Consider the following 14,951-nt stretch of genomic DNA (forward strand, 5'->3'; position numbering starts at 1 on the left):
CATTGGAAGGCGGATTCTTAACCACTGGACCACCAGGGAAGTCCCCAGTTATTATGTCTTAATTCAGAGCAATTCCTCATTTTCTTTAACAATCTTGCTTTTTATAAAAGATGGGCCATTTGTCTTATAAAATATTCCGTATTCTACATGTGTCTCTTTCCTTATGATTTTCGTTTCATTTGTTCTAGCACGTCAAAAAACTTCTGCAATGATGGCAGTGGTCTATAGCTGCACTGTCCTGTACAGTAGCCAGTAGGCATATGTGGCCATTAAGCACTTAAAATGCTGCTGAGTTTTTAACTTAGGTAATTTTGGTTAATTTAAATTTAGAGTTACATGTGGCTAGGGACTTCCCCTGGCGGTCCAGTGGTTAAGACTCCATGCTTCCAGTGCAGGGGGTGTGGGTTCGATCCCTGGTCATAGAAGTGAGATCCCACATGCTGTGTGGTTTGGCCAAAATAAATAAATAAACAGAATTACATGTGGCTAGAGGCTGTCACATTGGACAATGCAGCTGTAGCCCTTGAATTTTCTGTTACAGAAAAGTTAAATCTAGAAGCTTGTTACACATTTTTGGCAAAAAGCCTTTATAGATGCTATATAGATTGTATTTTGTCTTATCAGGAGATACATATATATATATATATATAGGCTTTTAACCCAATATATGCTATTTTAAGTTCTTTCTAGTTAGTATTATTTTCCTAAATACTACAAAAACTTCAGTATTGGATTTGACTAATTTGGTGCAGATATCTGATCAAAGTACCAGAAGCAAGAAAATGTGGACTAGTGTGGTTGAAATATAACGGTCATATGATGAAGTGGTATGAGTAGCTAAGGATGTAAGGGATGCAAAGGAAAACAATTTTAAGAGTGTTGCTAACCATTTCAAACACTACAGAGGAGTCTGGGAAGATAACTTAGGAACACCAGTGAGGGATTTGGAATATTTCAAGGTATTAGTGGTCTTTGGTAGAGCAGTTTCAGAAGAGTTGGAGAAATCAGATGGATGTATTTGACCTTTACAAGATTTTTTGCACCCAAGTTTTGTTTGTTTGTTTGTTTGTTTGTTTTAAGAGCAGTTTTAGGTTTACAGCAAAATTGAAAGGTACAGAGATTTCCTGTATATCTCCTGCCCCAAAACATGCATAATCTCCCTTGTTACCAGCATCCCCCAACAAAAGGGTACATTCGTTACAATAGATGAACCTACAATGACACAGCATTATCACTTAGTCTGTTGTTTGCATTAGGGTTCACTCTTGGTGTTGTAATTCCTAAGGGTTTGGGCAAATGTATAATGGCAGTATTTTCACTGCCCTAAAAATCCTCCATGCTCCATCTTTTCTCCCAGCTCCTGGCAACCACTGATCTTTTTACTGTCTCCATAGTTTTGCCTTTTCCAGAATGTCATATAGTTGGAATCATACAGTATGTAGCCTTTTCAGATTAGCTTCTTTCACTTATTATGCATTTAATATTCCTTTATGTGTTTTTGTGGCTGTATAAATCATTTCTTTGTAGCACTAAGTAATATTCCATTGTCTGGCTATTGCTTCACAGTTTATCCATTCTCCTACTGAAGAACATCTTTGTTGCTTCCAGGTTTTGGCAATTAGGAACAAAGCTGCTATAAACGTCTGCGTGCAGATTTTCGTATGGAAAGGTGTTTTTAAGAAAAAAAATTTTAAGACGCTGATTAGAACATGTCTGTAGGCAGAGATATCAGCAGAAGCTAATAATGTAAACAAATATAGAAAATGAAGCCTTAAGACAAAGCAGGAAACAGAACTATGTGTTGCATAATCTTTAAATAGAGGAAAGGCTTCATAAACCTAATAAAAAAGAAACATACAATAATGGAGATAAAGGAATTATTAATGAACTAATAGGTTTCTGGAAAAAGGGAAAGAAGGTCCTTATGGAAAAGAGGTGAGGCACTTATTAAATAAGAGGTAATAGTGTAGGAAATAAAAGAAGCTAAGAAATTAATTTTTAAAAGTTTCTCATGTAAACTAAGATGAGATCCTCTGCCAATGGGTATAGTGGGCCTGAGGTTTTGAGGAGTGGAACAGGTTTGGAAAAAGCATTTTATAATTGATGTATATTCATTCATTCATATATTTTTTTTTGAAGGCGGATTCCTGAGCAGTAGGAACTAACTTAAATCATCCTTGATTTCTCTCCCTACTTCTCCCTGTATAAACAAGTCACATCTGCTTTATTTCTAACATAAAATTGAACCTGAACACTTAAATTCAGCATATGTAGGCTCTGTCCTATGCATTGGATCAATACAAACAAGGTCCGTGGCCGGCATAGAGTTTACATTCTGGGAGTTGGTGGGAGGGTGGGTTGGGAGACAGTAAGCAAGTAGGTAAAAATATATTGGTGAAGCAGAGAAATGGCTGATGGATTGGAATTGGGGAGGATGGGTAAGTATGCCTATTTAAAATGAGGTTGTGAAGGAAAAGTCTCCCTCAGGAGCTGATGATTTTGAATCAGTCTGGAATAAGAGCATTTCAAGCAGAGTGTAAAGGCCCAGAGACCAGAACTGGCTTGATGCAAAGAACTCAAAGAAGAGGATGGCTGGTGTGAAGTGATTGAGCTGGGAGAGTAGGAGTGGAGGTGGAAGGAACAGAACAATGAACCAGACCTTGGGAGGTTTCAGATCAGTTTGGAGGCAATGGCATTAGTCTTTGTTAGAGGTGATAATGACTGGGGCTAGGGTCATAGTGGTGGAAGTAGTGAGAATCTGAGATTTATTTTAGAGGAGGACTCATCAGAGAAATACAAATTAAAATCACAATGAGATCCCATCATACGCCCACCAGAATAGCTAAAATGGAAGAAGCTGATAATACCAAATATTGACAAGGATATGGAATAACTGGAATTCTTAGACTGCTGTTGTGTATATAAGTTGGTACATTTTGGAAAACTGGTGGTGTCTATTAAAGCTGAACATATGCATAACCTATGTCCCAACAATTTTACTTCTGGGTTTATACCCAGCATAATGCATGTACGTATACACTAAAGCATTTCATAGTATTATTTGTCATAGTCAAAAACTGGAAACAACCCAAAAGTCTCAACAGGAATGGATAAATTTTGGTATAATTTTACAATAGAATACAGTATAATTTTACAGTATACAGAATAGAATACAGTAATGAAAGTGAAAGTGAACAAACAACATAGGCAAAAACATGGATAAATCTCAAAAACAATATTGGTGAAAGAAAGCTAGGCACAGTGTAATACATAGTAAATAATACTATATTTATGTAAAAGTTCAGAAACAGTCACAATTTAATGTATGGAGATAGAAGTCATCATAGTGGTTATCTCTGTGGGGAAGGGAGGGTGTAGTGATTGGGATATTCAAAAGGTAGGCTAGCTTTAAATAATTGCAAAGCCAGGATAAGAGCCAGTTGCAGTTGCAACACTAGAATAGCACCTTCTTTCTTCTCAATGACTTTTTAAAATTTATTTATTTATCTATTTATCTGTTTATTTATTTGTTTATTTTGGCTGTGTTGGGTCTTAATTGCTGTGCGTGGGCTTTCTCTAGTTGTGGTAAGTGAGGGCTACTCTTCGTTGCAGTGTGGGATCTTCCTGGACCAGGGCTCGAACCTGTGTCCCCTGCATTTGCAGGCGGATTCTTAACCACTGCACCACCAGGGAAGCCCCCTCAATGACTTTTTTTTTTTTCTCAATGACTTTTTATTGAGTTCTAGTTCATATTTGTATAAGATGAGGAGAAAAGTGAAATGATGAGATAAAATTATAAGTCATCTCCAAGTTAATTCATTTTAATGTAGTGGTTTGAAACCTGACTGCACATCAGGATGTCCAGGGAACTTAAAAAAGAAACAAAACTGATTCTCAAGCTGTATCTCCAGAGGTTTGGACCTAGGCATTGTTTTCTTGTTTCTTTGTTTTTTGGGGGGTTTTTTGATAGGTAAGAAGTGGATTTATTTAGAGAGATACACATTCCATAGACAGAGTGTGGTCCGTCTCAAAAGGCAAGCAGACCTTGGGAGATGGGCCATCTCAGAAGGGCATTGGTATTTTTTAAATGATCCGCAACACCTCACACCCATTACATTGGCTGCTGTTAAACAAACAAAGTAACAGGTGTTGTGAGGATGTGGAGAAACTGGAACCCTGTAGATGGTGGGAACGTAACACAGTGTTGCTGCTGTGGAAAACAGTATGGGATTCCTCAAAAATTAAAAATAAAATTACCAAATTACCATATGATCTAGCAGTTCCACTTCTGCACCCTGGGGATATATCTCTAAGTATTAAAAGCAGGGTCTTGAAGAGATATTTATACATCCGTTTTTTTTTTTTACATTTATTTATTTATTTTTGCTGTGTTGGGTCTTCGTTTCTGTGCGAGGGCTTTCTCTAGTTGTGGCAAGCAGGGGCCACTCTTCATCGCGGTGCGCGGGCCTCTCACTATCGCAGCCTCTCTTATTGTGGAGCACAGGCTCCAGACGCGCAGACTCAGTAGTTGTGGCTCACGGGCCTAGTTGCTCCGCGGCATGTGGGATCCTCCCAGACCAGGGCTCGAACCCGTGTCCCCTGCATTAGCAGGCAGATTCTCAACCACTGTGCCACCAGGGAAGCCCCTACATCCATGTTTTTATAGCAGCACCATTCACAATAGCCAAGAGGTGGAAGCTACTCAAGTGTCTGTCAATGAATGAATGGGGAGACAAAATGTGTATACGTATAGTGGAATATTATTAAACCTTAAAATGAAGGAAATTCTTACATATGCTACAATATGGATGAACCTTGAGGACATTGTGCTAAAATAGATAAGCCAGTCACAAAAAGACAAATACAGTATGATTCTACTTATGTGAGATTCCTGGAGTAGTCACATTCATAGAAACAGAAAATGGATTGGTGGTTGCCAGAGGCTGGGGAGACGGGAGAATGAGGAGTTGTTTAATAGGTATAGTATAGAGTTCTGGTTTTGTGCGATGAACAAGTTCAGGAGGTTAGTTGCTCAAAAATATGAATATACTTAACACTGCTGAACTGTACACTTAAAATAGTTAAGATAGTAAATTTTATGCTGTATGTAGTTAGCCACAATTTTAAATGAAGGATCCACAAGTGATTAATATGCAGCAGGAGCTGAAAACTAACACTGCTTTAATGAAAAAAAAAGGTAAATTGGCTAAATGTTAACACTGAAAAATGGACAATTTATTTAATAGTCATACTTCGCTGATACACTTGGTAGTACCTTTGCTCTTTTATCCTTAAAGTAATAATGTTGTCTAGGAATGTTAGATACCATCTTTCTGAAATACTCGTGAAGCTTTAAAGTATTTTATTTTAGGTATAGAAATATCCACTAAAGAGTAGCATATTAACACTTGTCATTTTTCTTCCTAATAATTCACTTTTAAAATAAATCACTTTATTTACATTAGCCAGAAAAATTCCTTTGCCTTTCTCCCTTCACTGATTAATAATTGTAGAATAACGATGTACTCAGATAGTTATTCTTTAACCATCTCTTTAACATTCCCTGTTATTTCATTTTTACCAGGAATTTATAGACTTTTCCTGCTGAGACCTCAATTTGTGTCTAAGAAAGACAGAAAGAAATTACTGTAAAAGATTGGAATAACTTAAATCATCCAAAATGGAAGCGTACATAATGAAACAACTTTTAGTACTTCCATAGAAAAAGGTTCGTATTTGTTTACAAATAAATTTATCATTTGGCTTTTCTTTTTTCTTCTTCTTCTTTTTTTTTTTTTTTTTTTGCTGCCCTAGTCATGATATGGTTTAAAATATGAAATCTGCTACTCTTGAAGAAAACTTTTCTGTTCCTATAAAAACCATTTTAAAGGTGCTTTGAAAATAACTCAGTTTTTTTGTTGTTTGTTTTCTGGTTTCTTTTTTTGTTTGTTTTTTAGGGCATATACCTATAGACAACATTAGAATATAAGGACTTGAAGCAGTTGAGAATGTCTCTGCCAAGTCGACAAACAGCTATTGTTAACCCTCCGCCACCAGCATATATAAATACTAAGAAAAATGGGCGATTGACGAATCAACTGCAGTATCTACAGAAAGTTGTCCTGAAGGCTTTGTGGAAGCATAGTTTTTCCTGGCCTTTTCAGCAGCCTGTGGATGCTGTCAAACTAAAGTTGCCTGTGAGTGTATCTTATAATTATATTAGTTTAAAACAAGTAAAACCCTGTAAATATCCTCTGATAGAAATATTATGAAATATATTTAACTTAATAAATAAATTATTCAGCACCACTAAAGAATATCCCAATGACTATTTTTTCCTAAAACAAAAAACTCATTTTTCTGAGCATTGAAATTCTCATTTTAGCAAGTTGTGGTAAATTTTAAGTATCAACATATGCTTTCTTGTTTATAGCATATGTCCCTTGACCTTTTGGTGTAAGGTTGTCATAAGTGTTCCCTTCTCCAAGAAGTCACTCTTGACACGTCCTGACAGACTTAGGTGTTTCACATACAGAATTCAACTTTAGGTCTTATATTAAGAATTTTAGCCATCTGATAACAGAATGGTTAAGTAATTTGTAATATAACTTGTAAACTGTAGAGCTGGGATTGTACTCTGGATTTGTCAGACTCCATAAATTCTAGTTTCTTTTTCTTCGTGCCCTTGTTATTTTCCAGGATGGTTCTACTCTTATATTCTTTCGTTATTCTTTCTTTATTGGCTTTTTTTTTCTTCTCTCTGAAGAAAAATGCCATGGTAATCAACTTTGTTTCTCATCGCAAAAGGTTTTGGTTTCTATATTATCGCTTTTAATCAGTTGCTCTCTCTAGTTACAGGTGTATAGCTTCTTAAATTTGTGTACCAATTGTTGTAGTGAATTCATTCTTACTACTAACATTTAGAATTTCTTCTTACACCATAGGATTATTACACCATAATAAAAAACCCAATGGATTTAAATACAATCCGGAAACGCTTGGAACATAAATATTATGTGAAAGCTTTGGAATGTATAGAAGACTTCAATACAATGTTTTCAAATTGTTATTTATACAACAAGGTCTGTAAGCCTTATGCTATACTTGCTAATTCTTTTCTCTTACGTACAGAGCAAAGAGATATGTATAAACAAGTGTGCTGATTTCAAATTTCAAGTCTTGATTTGGGGTACATTCCATATTTTTAAAGATAATGTTTTTTACTTTATTTCCTAATTTTCATGTATCAATATTTGTTCATTTTGCCATATTTTTTGCTATATTTTTGTCTGAATAGCTATAATGGCTTATTATGTTTTAAAAAATAAAATACTAATGATTGCTGGTTTCTGTGAATAAAGTGTTATCTCAAAATGTTCTCTACTACACTTCTGCCTTTTTAGTTAAAATATGAATGATAAATCTTATTATACACTAATCTTGGTTAAATTTTTATGGTATGGATCTCTAGTTATAATCTAAGAAGCCAAACAAATGACATACTTATTTTTTCTTTCAATAAATTTATTTATTTATTTATTTTTGGCTGAGTTGGGTCTTTGTTGCTGGGCGCGGGCTTTCTCTAGTTGCGGTGAGCGGGGCACGCGGGCTTCTCATTGCCGTGGCTTCTCTTGTTGCGGAGCACGGGCTCTAGAGCGCAGGCTCAGTAGTTGTGGCGCATGGGCTTAGGTTGTTCTGCGGCATGAGAGATCTTCGCAGACCAGGGTTCGAACCCGTGTCCCCTGCATTGGCAGGCGGATTCTTAACCACTGCACCATCAGGGAAGGCCAAATTACATACTTCTAAACTTCATACAAGTTAACTTAAAGATCAGACACACTGTGTTATATCTCAGTAGTAGTTTTGCATTTGTGTTAATGTGTTAGCCTGTATGATAATATATGTGGACATTTTGAACTTAATCTTCACTTTCGTCTTCATCCATAAAATTGGATTTGTGTATTCAATTTTCCTCCATATAGGATTCCTGTTTCCCTAAGTACTGCATCCTTTTCAAGCTGTTCTATGCTATCTAAAATTTTTAAAACTTATTTTCCATTTATTCAAAATCACTAGTGACACTGAAATGTAATAGAAATGTTGGTTTAGTTTCCAAGGTAATCATCAGTGCCACCTTATGTATAATAGATTTAAGACTATTAGCTACTATGATTTTTTTTAAAAATCAGAGGTAATGGTATTCTGTAAGTACCATTGGCAAATTCATTTTAATTTAATAATTGTAAGGAGTCCTCTTACATTTAATATTTTAAAACAAAATTCAGTAATTTTCCTGAACTACCTAACTTAGAAATAGGTGTCTGCTTTAGGCCTTGCTTTGTAATTTAGTTTTTTCTCAGTAGTCAAGTAAAGCAAGATGAAGACTTCTAAGCAGATAGTTAAGATTTAAAAACTTAGCTCTACAGTGTCACTTTATTGCTTAGTTAATTGAAAATTGAATCACATCAAGTCAAACCATGAGGTACTTTTCACAGCCATGAACAAGTTTTACTTTATCCTATTTGTAAGGTAGAAATTCTAATTTCTAATACCTTTTTGTATTAGTAGGATTGGTTGGATTTTAACCCTTAGTGCTCAGAATGGCATCCTCAGTCCTTTTTAGAAGTTATAGGGGTAGGATGTTAGAATTTTAAATGCGAGCTGCTATACTTAATTTAGAAGTGATAAATACTGTTTAGTAAATATTGTCTAAGAGTACTATGGCACTGCCTTCACTAAGGCAGCCTGAATTATAGAAATTTGATACAGTGACCATACTGTGTAAACTTATGTTACATTTTATATATTTTCTAGCCTGGAGATGACATCGTTCTTATGGCACAAGCTCTAGAAAAGCTGTTCAGACAGAAATTATCTCAGATGCCACAAGAAGAGCAAGTTGTGGGTGGTAAGGAAAGAATAAAGAAAGGTAAGCAAGAAAAGGTTTATGTTCTCTTTCTTTCTCTTTTCCATATATATTTGAATGTGTGTATAAGTATAATGACTATAATTAAATAATAAATCCCTGGGAATTCCCTGGCAGTCCAGTGGTTAAGACTTGGCACTCTCACTGCCAAGGGCCCGGGTTCGATCTCTGGTCGGGGAACTAATTCTGCAAGCCATGCGGCATGGCCAAAAAAATTAATAAATAAAAATAAAAAAATAAATAATAAATACCTGAAAGGAGGTAGACATCTAGAAGTCCTTTTACATCTAAAACGTCCCTTTAAACAATCTGCTAAACCTTGAGCACAAGGATGGCTATCATACAAGATTGGGAGGACTGTATAGATTATGGCCTTGGAGCAAAGTTTCCTATAGAATAGTGCCATTCACTTAGTAGGCACCAAGTAATTCACAGTTACTATTTTAGTAGATCATGTATCTGTGCTATACTAATTAAGAGGGCCAAAATTGCCAGCGTTTCTCTGTGTCAGAAGATCCCATAGCTAAGAATGAAGTGTTGCTGGTGGGTCTGAAGATTCTCTTTTCCTAGATCTTAACTCAGAACTTTAGGGGGAGATGTTTTACAGCTAATAATCCTAATATTTAAATATGAAGTTATAAAGTTAATCTTAAGTATTCAGATGGGTTTATTGTAGAGGTTAATCAAGATTGTCATAGGTCAAATGTTGGTTTATCTTTGGGTCACTGAAGCTGTAAATCTTGGTTAAGTTACTTAATCATTCCATGTTAGTTTCCTCATCTATAATATCTGGAAAATATTTAGCTTTCATGGTTGTAAATTTTTGTAAAGTATATGTTAAGTGGCTGGGACATATGAGACTTGTACCAATTCAGGTGATGGTTGAGGTTGTTTTATTGATAGTATGATGTACTTTTTTGCTGGTTGTTAATAGATCTTTAGGATGGGTCATGACTTATAGCTTGCTTTCCATCCATCCTGTGAGATACTCACTGTTTAATAAAGTTTTTATTTTATTATTTTTGGAGAAGATTGATCGTAAGTCTGACCATATAAGCATAGGTTTCCACAAGAGGTTTAAAATAAGCCCTTGTGAGGCAAAAAACATAGATCAGTATGTTACTTAAATTGTTAAAACAAGGTGATAATTATTGCTGACTTAAAATATTATCTCTAGCAAGGTGAAAATTACTTACCTTTAGAATGTTTTCCTTTAAAACAACACTTTAACAGTTTCTTGATGGTTAAGTTGTAGCTACTTATTTCAGGTGCTCAGGTTATTGCTAAAAGCATAGGTTTCCCTTAGACAAAAGTTCTTTGACTTTGTTTTTCTGTCAGTACCTACTTGGATGTTTGTCCCTGTAAGGCACGTACTTTGGGACTACAAAAAAGTATAACCACCCTAACTCTCAGTTTAAATTTAAGTTAGAAATAAAACTTTTTAAAATAATAAGTAGTGCATTACAATAAGTGTCAGGTGAAATTACACGTGGTGTGTGCTATGGTTCAAGAGTGAGAAATTGACTTGCACTGGAAAAGCTGGGAAGGGCTTTAAAGGTGATAGAACTTGATTTTGGCCTTGACAGATAGGTAGGATTGGGCTTTGGTGTGAAGGTCTAGGTTTCCAAGTAACTTTTAGTAGGAGCTTTCTACTGCCTAAGTCATGTCATTTTTCATGCACAGTGGTAGGGAAACTGCCATGTGACAGTAGCTAGTCTAAATAATGTGGTTACATGTTGATACTTTATGGCAAAGAAAAAAAATTTTTTAAGTAGTACATTGAATTGGTGTTGATTTACTGATTGAACAAATATTTGGGTACCTCTTATGTACCAGAACACTGTTCTGTATTCTTGGGATATATCAATGAACAAAACAAAAACTTTTGCCATCTCGGAGTTTACATTCTAGTAGTGAAAGAGAGACATACATGATAGGTTCAAAGTAGGCCTCATTGAGAAGTTAAGATTTGAACAAAGAACATTCCAGGCAGAGGGCTCAGCTAGGGCAAAGGCCTTTTCCCTTCCATCACTTTGGGCCATTGCCTTCATTTATGACCTGGATCTTGCTTCCCTCCTTACCTTCTTAAGGATTTTATTCCTTTGGTTATCCCCTTTGTTTCATGCGTCATTAATCTTTCATTCTCTATCAGGTTAGTTTTATTATACTATAAACATGCTCTAGTATCTCATCTTTAAAACTCATCTTTTCCCTATATCCTTCCAGCCACTGTCCTGTTTTTTGCTTTCCTCTTACGTACTCATGAACTCACTTCAGTATAGGTTCTAGCCTTACTACATCACTAGAAAGGTTCTTGTCAGTAGTCTTTATGTTGCTAAATTTAAGTAATATTTTTCTGTTCTCATTTTACTTGATCCCTATCAGTTGCTTTAGAAGGCTGCTGTCTCTTGAAATGCCTTTATTTCTTGGTGCACACTAGTTGTGAGGGTTTACTTCCCATTCTATAGTCTTCTTGGCCTTATCATCCTCTTCTACTCAATCTCTAAATATTGAGGTATTTTTCAGGGCTTGATATTAGATATTTTCATAAAATCCATCTGTGTTCTATTAACTCCCAGATTTATAGAATTTGGAGAGTCAGGGATACTATATGTTGTATGTCAAATGATAATGACATGGAAAAAACAAGAGAACTAAAGAGTAGTGGAATAGAGAGGGTTGCTTTATATAGGGTGGCTTGAGAAGGTGACATTTGAGTAAAGCCTGAAGGGAGTGTTGAAGTGAGCCATGAGGCTGTCTCCTGCCAGGCAGAGCAAATAGTCTGCCTATGGTTACCAAACTTGAGGACAGCAGGCCAGTAGTCTGGAGTGAAATAAGTGAGGGGAAGGGTGATAGAAAGTGAGGTTGGAAGGAGCGCAGAGGTAGGGGGAAAAAGTAGAGAGGTCACATGTTTCCTTACAAGCCATTGTGAGGACTTTGGCTTTTACTTGGAGAGAAGATTAGAAACCACTGGACATTGAGCAGGAGTGTCATGATCTTATTTGAATTTTAAAAGATCCCTTTGCTTGCTGTTTTGAGAACAGACTATAGGATGTAAAAAGCAGAAGGTGGGGGGCTTCCCTGGTGGCGCAGTGATTGAGAGTCTGCCTGCCGATGCAGGGGACACGGGTTCGTGCCCCGGTCCGGGAAGATCCCACATGCCGTGGAGTGGCTGGGCCCGTGAGCCATGGCCGCTGAGCCTGCGCATCCGGAGCCTGTGCTCCGCAACGGGAGAGACCACAACAGTGAGAGGCCTGTGTACTGCAAAAAAAAAAAAAAAAAAAAAAGCAGAAGGAAAGAAGGCCTTGTAGGATGCTACTGCAATAATTCAGGGTTATTACCACCTATAATAATAGTTGGATTCTGGATAAGAAGATAGAGCAAAAAAGTTTGCTAATGGATTGGAAATTAGGTTTGAGAGAGAGTGGAGTCACAGATGACTCCAAAGTTTTTGGCCTGGGCAATTAGAAGAATAGAGTTGCCTAGATGGAAGGATGGGCTTTTGAAATAGTCATCCCTCAGAATCCACAGGGACTGGCTCCAGGACCCATCCGTGGATACCAAAATCTTCGGATGCTCAAGTTCTTTATATAAAATGGTATAGTACAGTGGTCCCCCGTATCCGTGGGTTGCCTCTGAGTGTTGTATCCAAGGTTGGTTGAATCCGCAGATGTGGAACCTATGGATACTGAGTGCTGACTGTAATAGATTTCAAGGTGATGTGATCCAAATGTCTCCAGTCCTAGCACTGTCTGGGAACGTATAGGGCAAAAGAACATGCACAAATGTTCCTTTGATAAGAGAATTATGTTCACATCTGTTGTTCTGTGTTAGCCAGTGATGGACTATCTGAAACAAATGTCCTAGGATATTTATGCAGAGCATTCTGAAGACCTCACGTAGTACCACATAGTTATCACCAGGGCGTCTGAAATTTTTGCTCGGGTTTACAGCAACCTGAAGCTAAAATCACAGAGCTCTGTTAGTCTGAGTTTAAGCCAGGCACCTTTCTGAATAAAATTGATAAACCTACCATTAATATAACAGGTTTTGAAGTCTCCAGTATTATATCTAAATCAGTCTAACTGTCAGCAAGTATGTGTGGGAGGGTTTCAAAGGGGAATGGGAGTGTAAACTGTGTTTATATTTTTAAAAGCTGAACTAAATGTATTAAAATAGAATGCTAAAAGAAAAATAGTTTTATGTTTTACTCAGATACTGACTCTGGTTCACACTTTACTAGATACTCAACAGAATGCAGCAGTTTCTGTTAAAGAAAAACAATCCCTCAAAGCACTGGAAAAAATAATTAAGCAGCAAGCAATTCCCTCTGTATTTCCCGAAACATCTATTTCTCCTTCAAACATGGCACAAAGTGCTCCACTGAACTCTGCCTCACAAACAGGCACCCAAGTAAGTTTACTGTAGCATTAAAATGTTTCAGTGTAAGTTTGATGTGATGTCTGTACCTTTTTTTTTAAACATCTTTATTGGAGTATAATTGCTTTACAATGGTGTGTTAGTTTATACCTTTTTATAAGTTGATAAGAAAATTGATCTTCAGCATACAGCAGTCAGTCTTTTTGTCTGTGTACATTTTGTGAACAGAGACCTGGGAGGCAAACCAAATTTTAGAGATTCCTTAGGTAGAATTTGAACTGATTTAGTATCTTTGTAGTATTAATATCAGTTGTCTAACTACTTTTTTTTTTCTTTTTTGGGTGATATAACTTTTATTGGCTCACAACTTGGTGGGTTGATAATTTTCTTTTTTAAAATTGTATACCCTAGCTGGTTTCAGGTGTTCAGAAACTTTTTGATATAACCATGACTTTTTCCCCCCATCTTTCATTGGTCTCAAAGGTTTGTACCAGACAGTTCTTTGGGATGTGGGAAGGAAATATCTGAACTATTTATTTTACCTATGAAAGAAAAATTAACCTTTACTAATACACGGAAGAATTGGTGCTAAATATCATTTCCTTTTTTTAACTGATAAGGGTAATGATCAAAGTGTGAAAACTGTTGCTCTGAATGTCACCTTATATATAGTTTTCTTTTTGTTTTTAAATTGTTTTGTTTTAGGTTACAAAGGGTATGAAGAGGAAAGCAGATACAATTCCTACAGCTTCAGTAGTTAAAGCAAGTGGTGAATCTTCCCCAACACTTACAGAAAAAAAATCAGGGAAAATGCCACCTATAAAAGAAAATGTGTTGACGAATGTTTTGACGGATTCTCAGCAACAATATAAAGTTGTAAAGAATGTTCAAGTAACCGAACAATTAAGGCACTGTAATGAGATTCTTAAAGAAATGCTTGCAAAGAAACACTTGTCATATGCATGGCCCTTTTATAATCCTGTTGACATTAATGCTTTGGGACTGCATAACTACAATGATATTGTAAAAAATCCAATGGATCTTGGAACCATCAAGGTAAATGTTGTGTTAATAGGAGGAACTTCTTTTCTTGATTATAAAAGTAATCTTGTCATCATAAATTTAAAATTCAGAAAAGGATAAAAGAAAAAATCACTAGTAGTCATACCACCTGAAGTAAATCATGGGAACATTTTTTTTTTTTTTTGCGGTACGCGGGCCTCTCACTGTTGTGGCCTCTCCCGCTGCGGAGCACAGGCTCCGGACGCGCAGGCTCAGCGGCCATGGCTCACGGGCCCAGCCACTCCACGGCATGTGGGATCTTCCCGGACCGGGGCACGAACCCGCGTCCCCTGCATCGGCAGGCGGACTCCCAACCACTGCGCCACCAGGGAAGCCCCATGGGAACATTTTAAAGTGTTATGTTTTTATTTTCTTCAGTTCAAACACATTCATGGTTATTTATCACAATGTTTGAGTTACAGTATGTAATACAACTCTACCCTGAATTTTTACTTTGTAGATATTTTCTTGTTATATATTAAAAGTATTTTTAATTTGCATAATTATAACACAAAAAAGGTTTTTTTGGCAAGGCATTTATGTGGTTTCTAATCCTCTCTGCATTTTTTGGTCTTCTGCCAGA

The 14,951-nt window shown here is 36.4% G+C and overlaps 1 protein-coding gene across 1 annotated transcript in view; it reads left to right on the forward strand.

Moving 5' to 3' along the window:
• The first annotated feature begins 6,008 nt into the window (after positions 1–6,008).
• The window catches only part of BRDT (bromodomain testis associated), a 48,350-nt gene continuing 39,407 nt past the window's right edge, over positions 6,009–14,951 (forward strand). Inside the window, exons 1-5 of the mRNA XM_060006391.2 lie at positions 6,009–6,197; positions 6,945–7,082; positions 8,815–8,929; positions 13,170–13,339; positions 14,012–14,362. Coding sequence (XP_059862374.1) covers positions 6,009–6,197; positions 6,945–7,082; positions 8,815–8,929; positions 13,170–13,339; positions 14,012–14,362 — 963 coding nt within the window. The remainder of the gene's footprint in view (positions 6,198–6,944; positions 7,083–8,814; positions 8,930–13,169; positions 13,340–14,011; positions 14,363–14,951) is intronic.

The sequence above is a fragment of the Delphinus delphis genome, chromosome 1 (genome assembly GCF_949987515.2).
Source record: "Delphinus delphis chromosome 1, mDelDel1.2, whole genome shotgun sequence".
NCBI lineage: Eukaryota > Metazoa > Chordata > Mammalia > Artiodactyla > Delphinidae > Delphinus > Delphinus delphis.